Source organism: Alternaria rosae, assembly GCF_020736505.1.
Source record: "Alternaria rosae strain MPI-PUGE-AT-0040 chromosome Unknown BKA58scaffold_8, whole genome shotgun sequence".
Taxonomy (NCBI): domain Eukaryota; kingdom Fungi; phylum Ascomycota; class Dothideomycetes; order Pleosporales; family Pleosporaceae; genus Alternaria; species Alternaria rosae.
This window is the reverse complement of record NW_025763577.1, coordinates 1,562,691-1,582,464: the sequence shown is the minus strand read 5'-3', so window position 1 is coordinate 1,582,464 and position 19,774 is coordinate 1,562,691. Positions and strand designations below refer to the sequence as shown.

The window sequence follows — 19,774 nt, the reverse complement described above, 5'->3', positions numbered from 1 at the left end:
TCCCGCCTCAAGGGCCTCAGCTGCGTAGTTGTCGTGACCAAAGGCAGGTATCATTCCTCTATGTGCATCAGGTCGCTCCTAACGTCCCGGTGGTCCAGGAGGGTATCTGCCAGGAGGTCCTCCAGGCGGCATTCCCATACCACCTGGTGGTGGGTACGGCATTCCTCCAGGGGGTGATCCTGCCTGTCCTGGTGGTGGGAATGGGAAGGGCGGCATTCCTTGGGGTGGGCCGCCTCCCATATGTGGTGGTGGGAAGGGCGGCATACCGCCAGGGCCCGGGGGCATACCATTTGGCGGAGGGAAGGGTGGCATTCCGTTGGGTGGCATTGGAGCTGTCGCGCGGTCAGCATAGGATCATGTGTGGTAACTATAAGGCAACTTACGACCTCCACGGCCCATGAACTGTGGCGGCATTCCACCCATGGGCGGCATTCCTGGCGGCGGGAATCCAGGCATTCCCATCGGTGGCATTCCCATTGGGGGCATTCCGCCCATGGGCCCGCCAGGGAAGCCTCCGGCCAAGTTCTGTTGAAACAGAGGGTTGGCTTGTCCTTCTGTGTTGTACGCATCCGTGATGCTGTTGATGACTTGCTGTGTCTGGTCGCTCGATATCTGCTCGTAGTAGGCTTGGACGTTGCGGAGATGGTTGCGACCGTTGTTGTGCGCCTTCCGCACGCTCATACTATCGTGCGTGAGGTAGACATCGCAGTAATCGCAGAAGAATTTCGGCATTGTGTATGAAGTGCTCGCGTGGTCGTAGAGATGGGGAATTCGTAGTAATGGGGTCGGTAGCGAAGTTGCGCGTGGAGTTTGGAGCGCGTCGCAAGAGCTAGAACTGGAAGAATCCCGTCGGCGATAGTTGCGCCGATAGTCTTGGCAAGCCTCATCGCTCTTTCACGTGTTCCGTCCTGGAGTCCGCACCTTCCACATCACGCATTACTACCCACGTCACCTCGCATCGATGCAAACTAATTACAACTCGAAGTGGACTTTTTGTACTAGCCCAACGCTCATACAAGAGATCGATTTCCACACCCATAGGCTACAAGCGTCGTCTTTTTGAATCCATCCATGGCTCCCTGAGGGACGCGTCCAACACGAGTTCATCGAACTTTCTACCACGGTCCTCTATTGAGGATCATGAGCCGACACCTCAATCTCCACCTTCATAGCATCCTCGCCCAATTTCACAACGCCAACACAAGTCCAGATAGGCTCATGATCAGGCATCCACATCTTGAAGTTCCGCACCATAGCTCCCAACGCCTCATTGTCCATTGGAATATGGTAAGAGTTCACGCGAAACACCTGCGACCAGCCCTTCCCGCCAGCGGTTTTCAGAGCGAGCTCCACATTTTGGAAAGCTTGGTCGATCTGAGCGTCGATGTCTGCGGGTATGAGTCTGGTCATGGGATCCCATCCACCTAGCATCCGAACCATCAGTATGTGAAGCTCATGGAGGACATGTGTATAGATCACCTTGGCCTGCGCACTCGATACGATCACCGACACGAACTGACTGACTGTATCTGGTGTTTTCCCTGGCTGACTCGCCTTTGCCGGGGTATGCGTAATATGGGAGGTGTGACATGTTTTTGTGACGGTTATGTGTGGACACATTCAATGTCTGGAGGTTTTGCACCTGTCAGAGCATGGTAGTATCACAGCACTTATAGGTACCATCACCGACACATGACGCATGTACGGATCATATCCCGTGCGGCTGACCAAGCTCGTAGCGAGCTATCGTTAGCTGCTTGGACGGCCTCACGGCTCCTTCTCCGCTATGTCGCTGACTCATAAAGCTCAATTCGCAGTCGACGACCTCATCCGGCCCATATGATATAACTGTTCGCAATTTAAGGATTCGACCTGATATACGATAAACAGCTTTACAGGATCTGAGACTCGTGCAGCGAGAAAGCCCTATCTTACTGGCACGACCGTTAGCCCACACACTATCAACGTATCAACCGCCATCTGAACGGGCATTGGGGTCTAAGACCAGGCTGTCATACCGGAAAGTCCTTACGAAGCTCCAACCATACTTCCCGGTCCGTACAATCCAGGTTGCCTTCCGATGTGGATCTACATGGAGGCTGTTGTTCCACAACTTGCTTCTCTGTCGCTTTTAACCAAGGCTTCGGCAGCGGCCAGTCTGAAATATGGACGAACTTAGCTTCCTCCAACACATTTCTTGCTTTCCGGCCTTCCGCCGGCGAACCAAGGTATGCCTTAAGCTCATCGGCTTGATGGCCAAACGTCTGAGTCAAAAGGGCGTGTCTGCGATGCGGAATTACCAGGGCGGAGTCACCGAACACCTTGTTCAAGATCTCCATGTCGTGGTTATGGCCTTCGGGATGTTCCATTGCGTTCTGCACCCGCTGCCAGCTATCTTCCGACGGCTCGATGACTAGAAGCAGAGATGACAAGAAAAACCGATCGAGTCAGTACGCGCGGGGCATTGCGACTGCAGTTGTGGGGAGGAAAAAGAGCTCATCCATGTTCTGCTGATCGGTAACAAAAGTCATTATATCGAACACCCGCGTCGGGATTTGGAGAAAGAGAATAGCCTACATTGAACAACGTTCCATCAGATTCTAAGGCGATGACGCGCTTGTACTGAAACTGGTTCCACGCTAACAGCTTCGTATAGCTAATCTGCCATGTTGTATCGTTTTTGTTCTCGTAGGTCTGTACTTGGATAGGGCTTAGTCTTGCCCCATATCTGTCCCGAGCCCGAGCAAGTAGCTTTCCTCCGTAGTCAGTAGCATCCATCTCATCTTCCAATACACCACTTGGCACTTCCCATTCCTGCGGGTACAGCATTAGGAGTTCCGCCCTCGTGCTGTGTCGTCTGAGAGCCTCGAATATCATGAGGGAGTTGCAAAGATAGCTCGAATCTGTCACATATTGTACGTATGCGAAGTCTGAACAGACTAAGTTCTTGCCTATGACTAGGAGCGGGTACGGCGCGCACTTCGTTGCGGAAATACCGTTGTGCTGGTGTGACTGTCGGGACGTGGATAGTATGTAGAGAGTTCTTGCAAAGACATGTACTAACAAGATTGTCACTCTGACAATGAAAATGAAGCTAGGCTCACGAGCCGAAAGCGCAAAAAGACCTCGCATGGAGAAGGACAATTGCGCTGCTCAAATGCTGAATGAAGAAGAGAATTGTATGGAAGAAGGCGACAGAAGAGCTGATGTGCGAGCGACCGTTTAGTGCTCGAACAAACTCTGAACGACCGACAAAGGTGAACACAAGAGGCTTCGCTGTTTGTTTGTACTTGGTGAAAGACTAGAGTGAATGTCTACGCGAATCCCAAAACACTGTGAGTGTACCACCGTGAAATACACGGTAAAAAGGCCATCGCATATGGTTCACCCTTGAATGGAAAGGAGGAGATATGCAGACTCCGAAGTGAGCCTGATTGCGAGGCTACTAACTTTCCTAGAATGAGCAGGTACTCTTCTGCGATCGGACGTTTATCCTTTAGTCTGTGCATGCCCACTGTGATATACTATAGGAGCATTGACTGTTGGCGACACATCGATCCGGAAAACCCGTTCTTGCGCGAACGCTCACGTAATTTCACGAGAACTAATAGCAAGGTGGTGCAAATTCGGCTTGGTTTCTACTTACGCCTTTGCGTATGGCGATGGAGTAGAGATCTTCATAATCAACGGTGAGAATGCAGGCTACCAGTACTCACTCATAGGATATGTCGACGAGATATAATAGTATGGGACAACGGGTGATAGGTTCTGGACTGGATACAATCGTTACTGGTCTCTTTCGCAAACGAAACGACGAGGTTTCCTTCGGTAACTTTACTAAGATGAAGAAGGCTAGAAAGAGCTCAGTGAACTTGATTGCGGAGCAACAGATGATTGTACATTGTCTAACTCATCAGTCGCAGCGATCATTACCATTTCTGGTTCCGGAGCATCGATGGAAACATGCGTAGCGTTTGAATCCACAACGTGGGTAATTCACACTATCGACCCTGCGCGGCACAATGACGCGGACATGAACCTTGCGATACCAGGGTTGAAAAGGCTGCTGCGCGGGGTAATGCTATGAGAGGCCCACTAGATGTATGCAAGCATGGTGCTAGACAACGCTCTCAATTCATTGAAAACTTGGCTATGTTTTGGAGAATACCTGGGTCCGTGTGCAAGCTTGAAGATCTGGGCTTGAGCAGTCGTAGAGTGTAGACACTGTAGCTATCTCCAAGTACAGAGTTTGGTAGCCATACGAAGATCTTCGAATACTTCATAGCCGCGCTGAGCGAATGAGTGTAGACCTTCTCCGTGCCGTCTTCAAGCTAGTGCAGGAATGGACTCAAGCAGCGAGAGATGCCTGTTGTGCGATAATGCACGACGGAACATGCTTACGCTTGGGGATTCTATGGGCAGGACGTTATAATGCGTCGCGCAGGAAGATGCGCATCGCGCAACATTCCTCCTCCTTCAGCATATCTCGTTGTAAAATGTCGCGCAACGCTGAAGATAGCGGGGCCAGCCCCACGCTGCGCAATTACAACAGCCTCATCGCGATTGGCCTTCCCATCGCACTACTACTTACATACCTCAGCCGCGTCGCATTGCAATGGTACCGTCTATCGCACATTCCCGGACCATTCTGGGCATCCATCTCCAGCTACTGGATAATCAAGCAGACTCTCAAAGGACGCCTGGCTTTCGCGACGAAAGAACTGACCGACAAATATGGCCCGCTGGTACGCGTCAGCCCAACCGACATCGTTACCAGCGATCCAGACATCGTGCGCAGAACGACAGCAGTGCGATCAGAGTACACGCGAGGGCCATGGTACAATGCGATGAAGCTGGAGCCTGGGCGCGACAATCTTTTCTCGATGCGCGACGAGGTTGCGCATATGAAGTTGAGGAATAAGATGGCTCCTGGCTACTCCGGGAAGGAGAATGAATCGATGGAAGGCACTGTCGATGAGCAGGTAGCCGCTTTCATTGATTTGATCGAGAGAAAATATGTTTCTACCGCGACTGAATATCGGCCTATGGACTTTGCGCTCAAAACGCAATACTTCACCCTGGACGTCATCAGCGCATTGGCATTCGGGAAACCGATGGGGTATCTGAAGCAAGACGTCGATCTCCACGATTACATCAAGATCACCACGACATACGTCCCCTTCATGTTGACCCTTTCGAACGTGCCCTGGCTGGCGAATCTATTGCATTCGCGGCTGTTGAGAGGTGTGCTTCCCAAAGAGAGCGACAAGCTCGGCTTCGGAGCGTTCATCAACGTGGCAAGGAAGGTGGTTGCGGAAAGATTTGCATCCGAGGAGTCCAAGCCAAAGTCCGACATGCTCGGATCTTTTATTCGCCATGGTCTCACGCCGGAAGAAGCATCGAGCGAGGCGCTCCTCCAGATTATCGCTGGTAGCGATACTTCGGCGTCTACAATTCGCGCTGTTATGCTGCATACGCTGGCCAATGCGTCTTCTTATAGGAGACTGCAAGCGGAGATCGATGACGGTATTGCCGTTGGGACGATTTCCTCGCCCATTACAGATGCTGAAGCACGACGGCTACCGTACCTCCAGGCTACTATCAAAGAGGGCTTGCGCATCTTGCCTCCAGCGACCGGGGCGAACTTTAAATGCGTTCCTGCAGGCGGCGATATTCTTGCCGGCAAATTCATTCCTGCGGGAACGCAAATTGGGTCTTCCTATCTTAGCATTCAGCACTCGACGGCCATCTTCGGTCCAGATGCTGAGCTCTTCAGGCCAGAACGTTGGCTGGACGCTGCGGAAGATCCTGCACGTCTTGCGCACATGGCCAGTACCGTGGACCTAGTCTTCCACTACGGAAAATACAAGTGCTTGGGCCAGAATGTCGCGTTGATGGAATTCAACAAGGTTTTCGTTGAGCTACTGAGGCGGTTCGACTTCTCAATCGTACATCCGCTTGAAGCAGCAAAAATATTCAACGCTGGAGTGTGGATTATGGAGGACTTTTCGGTCAGGGTCACACGGCGTGCAGTCTGATTAAGACATGACCAGGGCTGAGTGAGATGCGCTTCTCATTGCCGTAGTGCTGATGCACTTGTTAGGATCTGACAGCGGCAGATGTCGACATAGCGGAAGGGAGGGAACCGACATGTCACCGAAAGCATCGGAAGCAAGGTTCATGTCAGCAATCTCGGCCTCCGGGTAAATCATTCCTTGTATTGACGCACTCAAAACCAACGTCTGAACAAATTGAAATGTATAGGCAGTCGTGTAACTTGACATTTTAGGTGAATGCGCTGAATCTCACGACTGTAAAACGTAATGAATTCGACCAGTACAGGATCAATGCGCGCCTCATAGATGATGACGACTCTATATCGAGACAATGCATCGCATACCGAAACTGCGAAGGAAGGCGTGGCAGTCTCAGGCCCATGTTGAGGAATATCGAGAAGCATGCGCCGCACTATATACTCGGCTTCCCAAACCCATCATCACTGCGCCAACCAAAACTGCTGATCGAAGCGTGGCAACGGAAAAAAGAAGCCCTGTACGAAGAAGCATATACAGTTCTCGGCTTCTCAGACCTAGACCGAGAAACCCGCTGATCACCGCGTAGCAGTAACATTCTTCTGTCGGTCGGACGTGTAAGAGAGTATTCGGTTTCCAAAACACACTCTGGGTCGACTACGGATGCTTGCTCGGCGTAGCGCGGGTTACATGCTGATGAGAGCACAAAAGCATCATATGCTCGATTTGCCACGTGCACGCATCGCGAGCGGTACCAGTACCGGTGTTCTTCAACCTACCCGTGTGACTTTCCTCGTTGGGGACGCTGCCGCTGGTACAGACGCTGGTAGGCTCTAGTGGGTATGTGCGACCTGGAAACTGTTCCATGAGGCTGAGACACGCCCTACAGTAGCGCGAACATGCGTTCTACAGATAGATTGAGCTTTCTTCTTCTTGCTCATGTGGCACATGCCCGTTATGGCATTGCTTGGTTTGCACTGGTGAAGAATATGGCGTATTTGTCGGCTCTGGCGGTGAAGAAGCATAGCGGCACGCCGGGCTCGCCGTTTCGATTGCTAAAAAGAATCTTCTTACACGGGATGGTTTTTTTCGCACGCCTCGCGGGTACTAAGCTCAGCCTTCTTCAGCCCTCGAGCAGTAGTGTTATTGTTTTTCTCGTGTCGGCGCTGGCTAGCGCTGAGTAGTTGGCGGGGTAGGCCGTATTCCTCTTCGCCCTCACGCACTTTCCAACATCATCACCACGCTGCTTCGTACTGCGGAATTGGACCTCGTACGACAAGGTACGGAGGCGTCGCGATGCAAAGTGGAGCTTGCCACTCGAAATAGACGGCCGATAAGCCTGTGCACGAGGAGATTGCGATGGGGGGTTTGCGTGATAAGGCGATAGTGGATTGTTCGGGATACTTTGTGCGAGGTTATTCCCGCATGTGTGTGGAGCGCCTTTATGTGAGGCGCTGGGGGTTGAGTGTTTAGCGACAGGAAGTGCATGCTGCCCGCAGATCCCCCTTTCAAATCACAGCCACTTTGTTTGCAACGGCAACGGCTGCTATCTTACCGTCACACAATGGATTGGAGTGTCCTCATCTCAGCTCGAGGGCGATACTAGCAAATCCTTCTGTCAAGATGACGCTGCCGTATTCAATTGACAACTCACCCGCGCGTGATGTGAAAGTCTGCATGACAGTAGGCATGGCACGCTGGCGGACGCCATGTTGACCGGAGCATTACTAGACATTGCTAGATACCGAGGGCGTTCCTGAGAGCTATATTTGGCTGCACGGGATCTGGAAGCGAAGCGAAGAGAAAAACACGATGCGCCATCCAATCATGGCGGCCCTGCATTCCGGCAGCCGGCAGGTCCGCCTCGTGAACGCAGCGTGGGCAGCCCAGGAAAAAACGACAAGCTCCACAGTAGTTCGTTCACGTCAGCGCGCTGACAATTTTCCTCCAACTCGGGGCCGGCTCAGGCCCAAGAGCCACGGCAAGCAGCATTATCCTCGTGTGTAGACTGTCAAGCCCGAGGTTGGCCTGACCTGGGCGCCCGGCCAGCGTTTGATGAGCCACGGCCCAAAAGCAGTATAGTCTCCCACTTATCATTTGTTCCCTCTGCTGTAGCTCGCGCACGCTTACTTACTTTCCAATACAACGTTGCAGGCCTAGGCCGAATTCACGCCCACGGTACATGCGTGCTTCGTATTTCCATGACCGATGATCAGGTGTCGCTGGTGAGACGGCTCGTCAAGCGCACTGCGAATGATCTGCAGTACGAGGCGCGCGCGCTGTGGATAGTCGGGCGGTAAGGCGGAAGATGCAGGTCCCAGGTATAAGGATGACTGGCCGTCCTGCATGTCGGGATCTTTTTGTACAGCTCGCTCATCAATCACACCAAGCAACCGCATTCGCTTTTAGGTTGTTGTCCTTCGCTTTCCTGCTACTGTCAATCGGGATCTTAGTACCTTTATAATACTTATACCTTAATCATGCGTACCTCAATCTTGTCCGCCACCTTGGCTGTCGTAGCTAGCGTTTCTGCGCTGCCATCTCCTCAGGAGAGTCCCCTAAAGAACCTCCTCACCAAGGCTCTCCCACTCAACATCTTCGCCGAGACACCAAAGTTCGCCCAGCCGGTCCCTCTCGAGGATGCCAAACGGATATTCCAGGAGCACAATGCCACACAGCCAGAGGAGCCTGCTGCGCAAAACCAAAATTTCCGCGTCACTACCTTCGCCGCTGCTGCAACATGCGCCAACCCTCGCGTCCGCGTTGAGTGGGACTCCTACCCCGACAGCAGCAAGCAGCAATTCGTGGATGCCATCAAGTGCCTGATGGGCCGCGCTCCCTCAGGCCAGTTCCCCGCAGCCAAGAGCCGGTACGAAGACCTTGTTGCGCTCCACCAGACCCTTACACCCAATGTGCACGGAAACTCCAAGTTCTTGCTCTGGCACCGTTACTACACCTGGGTCTTCGAGGACATTCTACGCTCAGAATGTGGCTTCAGCCAAACCATGCCCTGGTTCGACGAGACCAAGTACGCCGGTCGCTTCTCTGCATCATCCGTCTTCTCAGCCAAGTGGTTCGGAGGCATTGCCCTCGGCGGAAACTGTGTGACCAATGGCGTAAGTACCATCCTTCTGTCCGACATGCCTCCTGTGAGCTATAACTGACCTGTTGTAGGCATTCGCCAACCTCGCCATTAACATTGGCCCCGGCTCAGGCAACACACCCCATTGCCTTGCCCGCAACGGCGATGCCGCCAAGACCCAATACTGTAACTCCGACTACGTGAACCAGTGCAACGCCTACAGCGATTTCGCCGGCATGGCTGATTGCGCAGAGAAAGGCCCTCACGCTTGGGGCCACAACGGTATCGGCGCCGTCATGCAAGACACGTACGGTTCACCCGCCGACCCCATCTTCTGGCTCCACCACGCTTTCGTCGACCGCAACTTCCGCATCTGGCAGAACGCCAACGGTGCTCGTGTCAACAGCATCAACGGCAACGACGCATCTGGCAGGGCCCTTACCCTCGACACCAACGTCAACGTCTACGGCATCCGTCCTGATGTCAAGGTCAGGGATATTCTCGACACCACAGGAACCACGCTGTGCTACAAGTACAACTACTAGAACTTGTTTGGCTTTTGTGCTTAGCGTTGTTTGGGTGGCAGTGCCCGTTTACGCCTTTTCGTGTTCTTAGCGCTTCTGTATATATTTTATTTGAATGACATGTGTATCCATGAAAACGTCCTGTTGGTTGTGAGACTGTGCGCGATTGGCACGATGGGGTTGCATGGCCCCTTCATGTAACGAAAGTGGCTGAAACAGGCGAGATTGTGACTGTACTGATGGCACGTAAGATACACCGACCCCATATTCTCATCTTTGCATGTTCTGACTGTATCTTACATGAATGATAGTCACAAAAGATAGTTGTCTCGTGCCTCTTGCCGTCAAAGTAGCCTAAGAATACACGCGATGCTCTTTGTACGACCCTGAAGGCAAAAGTGGCGTGTAGATTCCCAAGAAGTGCCTTGAATTAAGGCTCGTCAGAAGGAGCATTTGCGTACTTGATGCGTCGCTACTATGATGCAACCGAGATTGGCGGGAGTTCGCAATTGTCAATCGCAAAATGAGCGTTGTATGCCGTCAGCGGGCACTGCCCTCCACTGATGAGATATTTCTCAACATCGGCAGCGAGCTCATCGTCCTTGTCCAGTTGCCATCCTAGCACATCCCCGTTTTCACCAAGCGTTCCCGATGCAGTCGAACGCTCGAGCGATAAGCACTTCGCTATCTCTTGCAGTACCCGCGGCCATGCACACTGTTGAATAGACCTCAAAGGTACCTTTTTCTTTTCTTCTGGTGCGTCGCTTGCGTCCTTTTCCCACGAGATGTCGCGCAGCCTGAGATCCTTCAACGTGGAGCTGTGTTTGACAAGAAGTGACGCCAGTGAATCTGGTGTAGCAGAAAATCCAGATAAGGATAATTTCTGTAGCTTGGGCCATGTAGTCTCGGTGTGAAAAACGTGGTGTATGCTTGCAAGAGGTGCGGTGGGGGTCAATGCTCCGTTTCCCAGGCCAATTTTCAGGCTTTCAAGCTGTAGTAGACACGCCATGAACATCTCCAGATTCTCCATTAGTTTTCCCAACGTTAGTCCATACTGGAAGCGCCAGTCACCCGAGTATCCAAATATTGTGATATCCAGACTTGTCAAGCAATGTAAATCGCCCAGTTCCGACGAAACGAAAGCCGAAGGATGTACTCTGTCCAGCTTGAGTTTTCTCAGTGACGATTTGCAGTATCTCTGTATAGTCTTGAAGGCCTCAATTCCTGGCAGACTGTAGAAATCGGCGATGCCTTCTCCTCTACGCAAGACAGGTGGTGTAGGCAAAGCGTGTGGTAACACGTGTGCTACTTTTCTCACACCACGGTGGGCTGGCCAAAGCTCGCCATTAACCACGTGAACTGATCGTAGATTCTGGAAGCATTCGAGTGCCTCGAGCTGTTCCGCAGCCTGTCTTGCAATCTTCTCGTCCAGGACGTTGTTTCCATATGCCTCCCACTCTTCTCGGTTCCCCGAAAGCTGAGCATAGAGGGGCCTATATAGCTCTTGTGATGCGGTGCGGTGTTCTCGAAGCAGATTCAGACCTGCTCTGTAATCACAATGCAGTTTCCATTCGTACATGCTTTCCACACGAAATATCTTAAATCGATTGTCATCCCAGAAGATGGTCTTCACACAATTTCGAATACGGTCGCTCGCACTGAGCTCTTTCAGGCGCTCAATACTCGCGGTACTGTAATGAAAGACAACGGTGCTGAAGAGCTCTTGGGTGCCTATCACACATAGTTGTTTGCTTGCGAACCGGTAGTGTGGTAGATCTTCCCGGTGGACGTATGTTGCAATAAGGCGATGTATCTCTGCGGGAAGGTGCGGTATGTCCAAACTCATCTTGATGGATGCAAACGTTAAAGTAGGGCGTTATCGTTCTGTGACATGTGGAGGGTTGATGTGTGCACAAGGTCGTAAGGCAGACGCGGGGCATGATGGAAAGCTGGGCATTCACGCTAACCATGAAAGCACGTGTGCCGACCCGGACGCGTTCCTTCCCGAAAGCGAATTCCAAGTCTAAAGACGCAAGAGCTTCAGACTGACGCTGAAATGAGTTTTTTCCATAAGACCACAAAACTTTCGGCGTACCGCATTGATCTATAAAAGAGCGTGGATCCTGCCAGGTGCCTTTGTCCACCGCCAATCGAGCTAACCCATCTGGACAAGGAGAGCCCCCTTGCTTTCTCTTTCCAACCACCGTCCCTTCACATTTCTACCCATCCACTCCAACGTGCCATGTCACCGTCCTTTAGAGACACTCTCCTTCCCTGCACCAGTTATTGCATCGGTGCGTAAATTTGTAGCCATCCTCGGTACAAACGAACGCCGAGTTCCAAGCTCCAGGCCCAGCATCGCACATGTCAGTCGGGAAAGGCTGGCGCATGCAACCGTGGCAGCTCAGTGCGTCCGTAGCATATTGATCTTGACAGTAGCTGTGGAGAAGTGTCTGGTAGTCTTGGCCTAGGGAAGGTCAGCGTGATGCTTCGAAGGGGAGCTTGACGGGTGAAGAGGAGGTTGAAGAGAAGGTTGCAAGAAGATGGGATGGGCGAGATATCGATAGGGATGGCGTACTCTTTCCCCAGACCACTTCGTCGAAGCAGTAGGCTCGGCCGGGTTCGCCGCACTCAATGGATCCTTGCGCTGGGATGGGGCTAGTGTAAGCTCCTTGTCTCTTACTCAGTCCTCGTGGAGGAGCCGCGGCCACTAAGGCAGCTAGGGAGATGATCGTTGAGAGAACCTTCATCGCAGCGGACAGTATATCTTTGGATGTACGGCAAAGTGTGTATCCACGAAGAGGAGCTGACAGATGTTGCGACGCAAAATTTAGACGACATATCACTGGCATAAGTAGGATGCCACTGGGCGTGACGTGGTCAGGATAGATGAACGACAACGGCAACAAAGCCATCCGGTAACTATCACAGTATCTCATGTCCGCCTGTTCTAACTCGAAACTGAATTTCGTAGCACGAAGACGTCGATCGAGATGAACGTCGTCACACTTAGACTCAATGACAAGCACGTGCGTAACGCTACGCGGAAAATTCCCATCGCATCATCAGGAAATCATATCCGTATGATGCCTAGCGGAAGAACCCCGAGCTACGAAATATACAAGGATTGACACAGACTATGGTGGGAATTGAGGTGACTGTACTCAGCGAACGACACTTAAGAGTGTTGCATACGTGATGAAGCCTGTTATGCAAATTAAGGGAAGAAGGAACGTTACGGATTCAAGGCATATACACACTCAAAGCCCAACACAGCAGGTCAGAGTGTATCGATCGATCGAGATTCTCAGGAATTCAACGGGTAAAGCAACATTATTACACTAACGCCTATGTCCTAAACACCACAACGCGATCTACATCACACCCTCGAAATCTTCCAAGCTCTGCTTGCCCTCCTCAACAATTACATCCCCGCCATCGAAGATCTTCTCTCTCGCTCTACCCTTCATCAAGCACCCGAGTGCCTCACCAACCTCCTTCAACACCCCTCTAGCGACATCCTTCCACTCCTCAAAAGTAACAATCTCAATACCCAACTTCTTGCCTCCATCCTTGACAAAAGCCTGACACTTCCACTCCCTCAACGGCTCGCCATGCGGATACAGCGTTTCGAACTTCGCCTCAACGCCATTGCCGAAAGGCATTTCTTCGACCCAAGCAGGTGCCTGGTGAACAACTGTATCGAACCAGTTAACCTTCTTGGCATCCCAGTTGGTGCAGTTCTCTACGATCTCCGCGAAGCCCATGGATTCGTACGCGGCAGAGGTAATGTGTTGGTGCTGCACGAAGTTCAACAAGTCGAGGTAAGTCCAGCTAGACTTGAATGGCACACGGAAGGGGATGTACTGCCAGGTAGGCCCAAAGATGCGATCAGCGTTTGCCGCGCCGATGTTCCTTCCTGAAACGACCTCACCAAAGACAACGTCTTTGAGACCAAGTCGCTGGGATAGAACTAGTGCCCACGCAGCCGTTGGTAGTGACCCGATAGTGATGTTTGCTGGGCGAGCGGAGATGTCGAACTCCATGTATACATCTGCAGGGCCGCGGTGTGTGAGTGGAACGTCGGGCTTCATGACAGACATCTGGGAGCCGGAGAGGAGATTCTGCCAGTAGGGGATGGCTTTTGGCATGTTGTCTAGAACCACGTGGTTTACGTGTTTGCTGAATGGTATCGTCTCTGGTACGTTGGTCCCTGCGTATAGCGCTGAGAGCTGCTCGTACAGGATGGGGAGGCAAATTTCGTCGTATTGCGCGTGTGAGATGCGGAAGACGAGCGTTGAAGCGCCGTTGTTTGCGCTTGTGAAGAGGGTGAAGGAAACGAATGACGAGCCATGCGGCTTAGGCGCTTGGATATCTTGTTTTGTGAATTCTTGGGCAACCGTGTTGATGTCCTCACTCTCCGGCACTGCGATCTCGGTGTACGGAATCTGTAGAGATGACAGTACTACACCAAGCACTTTGCTCTCGTCTTTCACGAAGACAGTGCGCAGGACTTCGTTGCGTGACACGAGCTCTTGGCAAGCTTGCTCCAGTGTCTGACGATCGACTGGAGTGGCGAACTTGATGAGTTCGTAACGCAGTGAGTAGCGTGGTAGATCGACGGTACCCTCGACAGCGAGCTGCTGGAGTGGCCTTGCAGGGTATATGTCCGCAATTTGCCAAGTCTGATCCTGAAGGTAGGCACCGATGCGGTCAGCACTGTATAGCGACGCTTCCTTGCCGAGCGCTGCGAAAGGTGCATCAATGTTGAGGTTATTCTGCGATGTACCTGCTTCCTTGGCGGACGAAGCAAGCTCGGAAAGAGATTGGCTTTGGAAGACTTGAGCCACGGTGATGTTGAGACCCTGAGCACGTGCATCGGAGACAAGACGCATGGCTCCGATGGAGTCACCTCCCAGCTCGAAGAAGCTGTCGCTGCCATTGATCTCGCTCTTGGGCATACCAAGGATACGGCTCAGGATGTTCAGCAGCTTTTCTTCTTTCTCGTTGCCGGTTGAAGCTGCCAACTCAGATAATGACTGGCTCTGGAAGACTTGAGCCACCGTCAGGTTCAAGCCTTGTGCGCGCGCATCGGACACGAGGCGCATAGCACCAATGGAGTCACCACCCAATTCGAAGAAGCTGTCGCTGGGCTTGATCTCCGCCTCTGACATACCGAGGATGCGACTGAGGATACTGCACAGCTTCTGCTCGTTTGGCGACGCCTCTGATTTCGCATCCCTCGTTGGGCTATCGACCGGCGACGTGCCTACACCACTGTCGCTCATGACATTTCGTGGCCTCATCGCCTCTGCATCTCGTGCTTCTGCGGGATCAAGAACAGCGACATCGCCCAGCTTGCTCTCGGGGTTACCCAAGAACGCCGTGATGATGCGATTGAACACGACAAGTACCCTCTCCATCGCGTCCTTGCTGATGCACTTCGAATCGAAACTGGCCATGACCAAGAAGCCGTTCTCGTCCAATGTGCAGACGAGCATGAGTGCATATGTGTTGAACTTGAGTGCTTCACGTGCAGCTTCCGCGTCATCAGCGGGAAGGAACGTATTAGCCGGGGCAGTCTCCATATCGACAGGAGCACCGTCGTCGTCCTCCCTGGGATGCAAAACAAGACCTGTGCGCAGATCGCATGCTACACGAGCATCCTTACTTAATCGGCGGATGTTCTGCAATCCCAAGTGCTCATGCGGAATCTGCTGCACGGTCTGCGCGTGAACGGCTTGTAGATACTCAGCGATTGGTCGGTCAAGATTCAATCGGACTCGGATGGGAACGGTTGTGATCATGGGTCCTTCGATTTCCACAATCGCGTGTACGGGCGCGGATCGACCTGTCAACGTCTCTCCGAATACGACATCGGAATGGCCCATGTATAAGGAAGATGTCAGTGCCCAGGCTCCGCGGATGATAGTTGCCAGAGTGAGCTTGTTGTGCGCTGATGTTGGAACGGTAACGTAGTGCTCAAGCAACGAGTCGGCCTGGGTGACGTATCCCTTCTGCGGTAGAGGAGGGAATTGATGCGGGTTGGTGCCGTTCAATCGCTCTTTCCAGTAGTCTCGAGCTACAGCTGGATCAAGGCTAGTGAGATGCTTGATGAAGTGCTTGAAAGACACAGGTCTCTCGGTTGTAAGGCCATTGAAAGTGCGGTTGATGCGATCGAATACGAGAGGCATCGACCATCCATCGTAAACAGCGTGATGCATCGTTATGACGAAGTGGGCCTTGTCGCTACCAGCTTCTTGAGCCAGACCGTAGCGGAACAGTGCAGTGCCAAGATCCATAGCTTCTTCGCGGTCGCGTCGAAGATACTCTGCTGGATCAGAACCATGCTCGCGCAGTAGCTTGCCGTCCTTGAGGACGACCTGGAACAAGCCGCGGCCAGAGACGTTGACGATTCTTGTACGCAAAATGGGCGAGCCTTGCACGGCGGTATCGAAGGCTTTCTTCAAGCGCTGAGCAGTCGCTGATGGAAGAGTCGCAACTCGCTGAGCGACATATGCATCCTGGAACTTGGCCGAGAGAGCCATGAGGCCTTCTTGAAGCGGCGTGCAAGGAAGAACGTCCTCGACTTCGTCAACTTCAACACCACACAGCTTGGCAGTTTCGGCTTGTGCCGACTTCGACTCCCAATCCTTGCCGATCAGCGAGAATGCAGGTACGTCGTTCGTCGCTTCTTCCGACAAGGGTGTTGCCTTGGCAGCCATGGCCGATAGAGTGGGATTCAGCATGATGTCTGGAACGTGTAGCAACAATCCAGCTTCTCTGGCAAGAGGCACCAACCTCATCGCTCGGAGCGAGTCTCCGCCCATGCTAAAGAAGTTGTCATTGGCACTGAAGTCCGCTTCTCCGCCGAGAAGCTTCGCCCACAGTGAACGAAGTTTGAGCTCCGTCTCGGTGGTAGGCTCTTGCTTTTCAGAGATCACTGAGTTGAAGCGCCTGAGATCTTGTCGTGTGACTGAAGTGCCGATCTCACGAAGCCGCTTTCGGTCTGTCTTGCATGATACCAGTAATGGCATCTTCCAGAGCGGTATGTAAGCGCTTGGTACCATGTAGCCAGGAAGGTCGATGGCGAGCTGTTTGGTCATGTCTTTGAGAGCTGATTGAAACTTGGTGGTGAAGCTTCCAAAGACGTTTCCATCTAGGTGTCGCATGCCGTTCTTCTTCTGCTCGACAAGGAAAGCGACGAGCGTCTGTTCACCACCGCCACTAGGCTTGATGACTTCGACAGCGAGTTGAGTGTCTGCGGGGAGATGTTTCTGCATATTAAACTCAATCTCAGCTAGCTCGATGCGCTGGCCTCGAAGTTTGACTTGCTGATCCTGTCGTCCAACGAAAATGGGCTCACCGTTACCGTCAGGATCGAAACGTACTAGATCACCAGTCTTGTAGATGCGTCCATGTCGGCCCGGGTAGCTCTTACTACCTTTGACTAGGAACTCAGGGTCTTCGATGAACACTTCCTTGGTTTTCGACGGGTTGTTGAGATACCCGTCGCCAACGATGGGGCCTTCGATGAGCAGCTCGCCGACTGCACCCACAGGTACGAGCTTGTTGTGGTCTTCGGGCTCAGTGAGCCAAATGGCACATCCCTTGCGCTTGCCCATAGTGATGTATGGCTTGGCGGCCACGTTGTCGTTGATGGTTGCACCAACAGTGGCTTCCGATGGTCCATAGGCGTTGACGACCCTGGTTCTTTGACCCCACGACATCGCATCGCTAGTCGATACCCCCTCACCACCTAGCGCGATGGATTCCAAGTGGTCGAGGATGTCGACGTCCAGTGTGCGAGCGACCGAGGGAGTCATGCCGGCGAACGTCACGCGCATGTCGCGCATGGCTCCACTCATATCGTTCATGCGACGCTCATCAGAAGGCGTGCAGAGTGTGGCACCGTGAGCAAGAGTGCAGAGCATCGAGTCGATGCACACATCGAAGGCATAACTCGCAAAGTCCAGCACGCGAGAATGCGATCGATAGCCCACAGCCTCAGCGCGCGGTATCGCACCAGACGTGTACTGACTGTGCGTAATGATGCATCCCTTCGGAAGACCGGTACTTCCACTGGTAAACTGAATGTACAACGGCTGGTCAGGTGATACTGGTGCGAGGGTGGTCTTGGGTTGCTGCGCAGCAGCTGGAGAGTACACCTTGTCGAACTTTGATGCGGAGATGGGGATGATGGTCGCTGATGGGGCGACACGCGCCGCTAGTGTTGACTGAGCTTTCGATGAGATGAAGAGCTTTGCACTGACTTGCTGCACTACTGCTCGCAGACGGCCTTCTGGTTGTGCTGGGTCAAGTAGCGCGAAGCACGCGCCAGCCTTCATGACCGCCAGCACTGCTACGGAAGTCCATCGCGATTTCTCGAATAGAATAGGGATGATTTGTTTTGGCGAGTCGTCTAGCAGCTGTAGAGTCTGCGCCAGATCGGTAGAATAATCTTCGACTTGACGATATGTCAAAGTGCCGTCCCAGGCGTCGATGGCGATCTTCTCCGGATTGAGCGCAGCCTGCTCGGAAACCTTCTCGTGCATGCAGAATCTCAACTCTGGCTGTAAAGGATAATTCCAGCTCCAGAGTTCATCAAGTTCTTCCTCGGTAACAGGAATGAAGGATGATAGCGTGTGGTCAGGATTGCTGAATAGGGTATCAAGAATCGAAGCAAAGAAATGAAGTTGCGAAACGGCTTGGTGGCGAGACATGGTCGTTGTCTGCCATCTTGAAGTGGCGAGAAGAGAGTCTCCTTCCCTTCTGAATGATACTTCGAAAGTCCACTGGTGCATGTCAGTCGTGTTAGGAAAATGCTTGGGCCGGTTAATACCTCATGTAATGACCCATCATTGAGAAAAAGAGTAGCGTTGTGCGCATCGTAGTCCTTCGATCGCACGTTGCCGATCTGTGACTTCAAACTCCCGGCTGTTTGGTGGCTGGTGAATTTGATATCGGTTGTGTTGATGCACTGCGAAGCCCGATCACGGCCATCGACCGCGCCCCAGGTGAATTGATGGAAAACATCCCGCTGGTATCGGTGTATGAGTATTGACCAGGCAGCCAGAACAGTATCCAAGACAGCGTCCGGGGTAAGATCGCTTGTTATCAACGCCCGAATCTCGTTTGCTTTCGAGCTGTGGCCGTTCGTATGCAGAACTTTATGGTCGCCATTCTGCGTTGCGGCCTGCTTGTGCGTCTTCGAGGCGCCATTGCTTTGCACCTTCTTCGCAACATGCTCCTCTGGAGCACCACTGAAGTTTGACACATGCTCGCCGTTGCGAAGATGCATCTTGTCGCTCAAACTGCTATGTGGTCTCTTCATGGCGACGTCGGTATATATTTTCGGGAGAAGATGTGGAGCTGAGGAAGACGAGTATGTTTCCGTGTCCGATGAAGACCCCGGATACTTCTGTAGCAATAGCCAAGCAGTGTAAAGCCGCGAGTCCACCAAGCTCACCCACGATCCTGCGTCTCTCTCTCGGACTGGACTCTCCACACATTGCGCCAGGATGAAGCTCCGGCACAAGCACACCAGACCGCTTCAAGTGACCCATCATACTCGGTCGGACAGCCGTCGGCGTCATAGTTTTCTCTTACGACGCAAAAACAGGGTCCACTATATCGCGCCATTGTGTCTTTCTCGATGCAGGCCGGATTGCGCATCGCCTAACGTAAACACGGAGGCGATGTGGGATCAGGCGCAGTACCACGATTTAGCCGTAAAGAAAACCCTCTCCGCCCCTGCACACCCATCCCCACACTTAGCGGATCAGATAATTCTAGCGTGAAAGGCGGCGTCATGAGGCTTCATCTGATAAATTTGATGATGTGGTATCGATGCAAGCGCGGAATTGCCTAATGGAGTAGGAGTCATGCAGGGTTACGTCTTTGACGCTGCAGATCTCCTTTCATCTGATAACGGCCGATGTTCGGAGAACTGCTCGCGTCCAATTACAGCATCAATGCCCGTTGTTTGTCTCGATCAACAGCGTCCACCGGCTTTAAGTGTTGCGCATCATTCGTTAGGGATGTTGCTAGTTGAAAAACAAGGGCCGGCGCTGCAATATGCACGCTGTACATACGGGATACGGCTATCCCACGCGTGAACGACATGGCAAATTCTC

General features: G+C 52.6%; 6 protein-coding genes across 6 annotated transcripts; 2 read left to right on the top strand and 4 right to left on the bottom strand.

Annotated features, from left to right (window-relative positions):
• Positions 1-78: 78 nt before the first annotated feature.
• BKA58DRAFT_442691 (cleavage and polyadenylation specificity factor,putative) lies at positions 79-732 on the bottom strand (the record flags this gene model as incomplete). Its single annotated transcript, XM_046173922.1, has 2 exons — positions 79-332; positions 384-732. 2 exons carry the CDS (start codon positions 730-732, stop codon positions 79-81), a joined length of 603 nt encoding a protein of 200 aa, XP_046022854.1.
• Positions 733-1,128: 396 nt separating this feature from the next.
• Positions 1,129-1,591, bottom strand: BKA58DRAFT_320674 (putative L-PSP endoribonuclease family protein; the record flags this gene model as incomplete). Its single annotated transcript, XM_046167776.1, has 2 exons — positions 1,129-1,424; positions 1,480-1,591. The coding sequence occupies 2 exons, from the start codon at positions 1,589-1,591 to the stop codon at positions 1,129-1,131; spliced, it is 408 nt and encodes a 135-aa protein (XP_046022853.1).
• Positions 1,592-4,496: 2,905 nt separating this feature from the next.
• On the top strand, positions 4,497-6,038 carry BKA58DRAFT_404456 (cytochrome P450; the record flags this gene model as incomplete). The annotated part of the gene is made up of 1 exon (XM_046171842.1): positions 4,497-6,038. The coding sequence occupies one exon, from the start codon at positions 4,497-4,499 to the stop codon at positions 6,036-6,038; it is 1,542 nt and encodes a 513-aa protein (XP_046022852.1).
• Positions 6,039-8,402: 2,364 nt separating this feature from the next.
• BKA58DRAFT_366193 (uncharacterized protein) lies at positions 8,403-10,022 on the top strand. The gene is made up of 2 exons (XM_046168883.1): positions 8,403-9,148; positions 9,207-10,022. Exons 1-2 carry the CDS (start codon positions 8,513-8,515, stop codon positions 9,657-9,659), a joined length of 1,089 nt encoding a protein of 362 aa, XP_046022851.1. The 5' UTR covers positions 8,403-8,512; the 3' UTR covers positions 9,660-10,022.
• Positions 10,023-11,544, bottom strand: BKA58DRAFT_390462 (uncharacterized protein). Its single transcript, XM_046170835.1, has one exon. It carries the CDS (start codon positions 11,482-11,484, stop codon positions 10,114-10,116), a length of 1,371 nt encoding a protein of 456 aa, XP_046022850.1. The 5' UTR covers positions 11,485-11,544; the 3' UTR covers positions 10,023-10,113.
• A 1,468-nt stretch (positions 11,545-13,012) lies between these two features.
• On the bottom strand, positions 13,013-18,361 carry BKA58DRAFT_461936 (nonribosomal peptide synthetase 6; the record flags this gene model as incomplete). The annotated part of the gene is made up of 11 exons (XM_046174828.1): positions 13,013-13,102; positions 13,133-16,999; positions 17,030-17,119; positions 17,159-17,254; positions 17,288-17,728; positions 17,759-17,773; positions 17,807-17,875; positions 17,912-18,076; positions 18,107-18,148; positions 18,182-18,211; positions 18,263-18,361. 11 exons carry the CDS (start codon positions 18,359-18,361, stop codon positions 13,013-13,015), a joined length of 5,004 nt encoding a protein of 1,667 aa, XP_046022849.1.
• Positions 18,362-19,774: the final 1,413 nt, after the last annotated feature.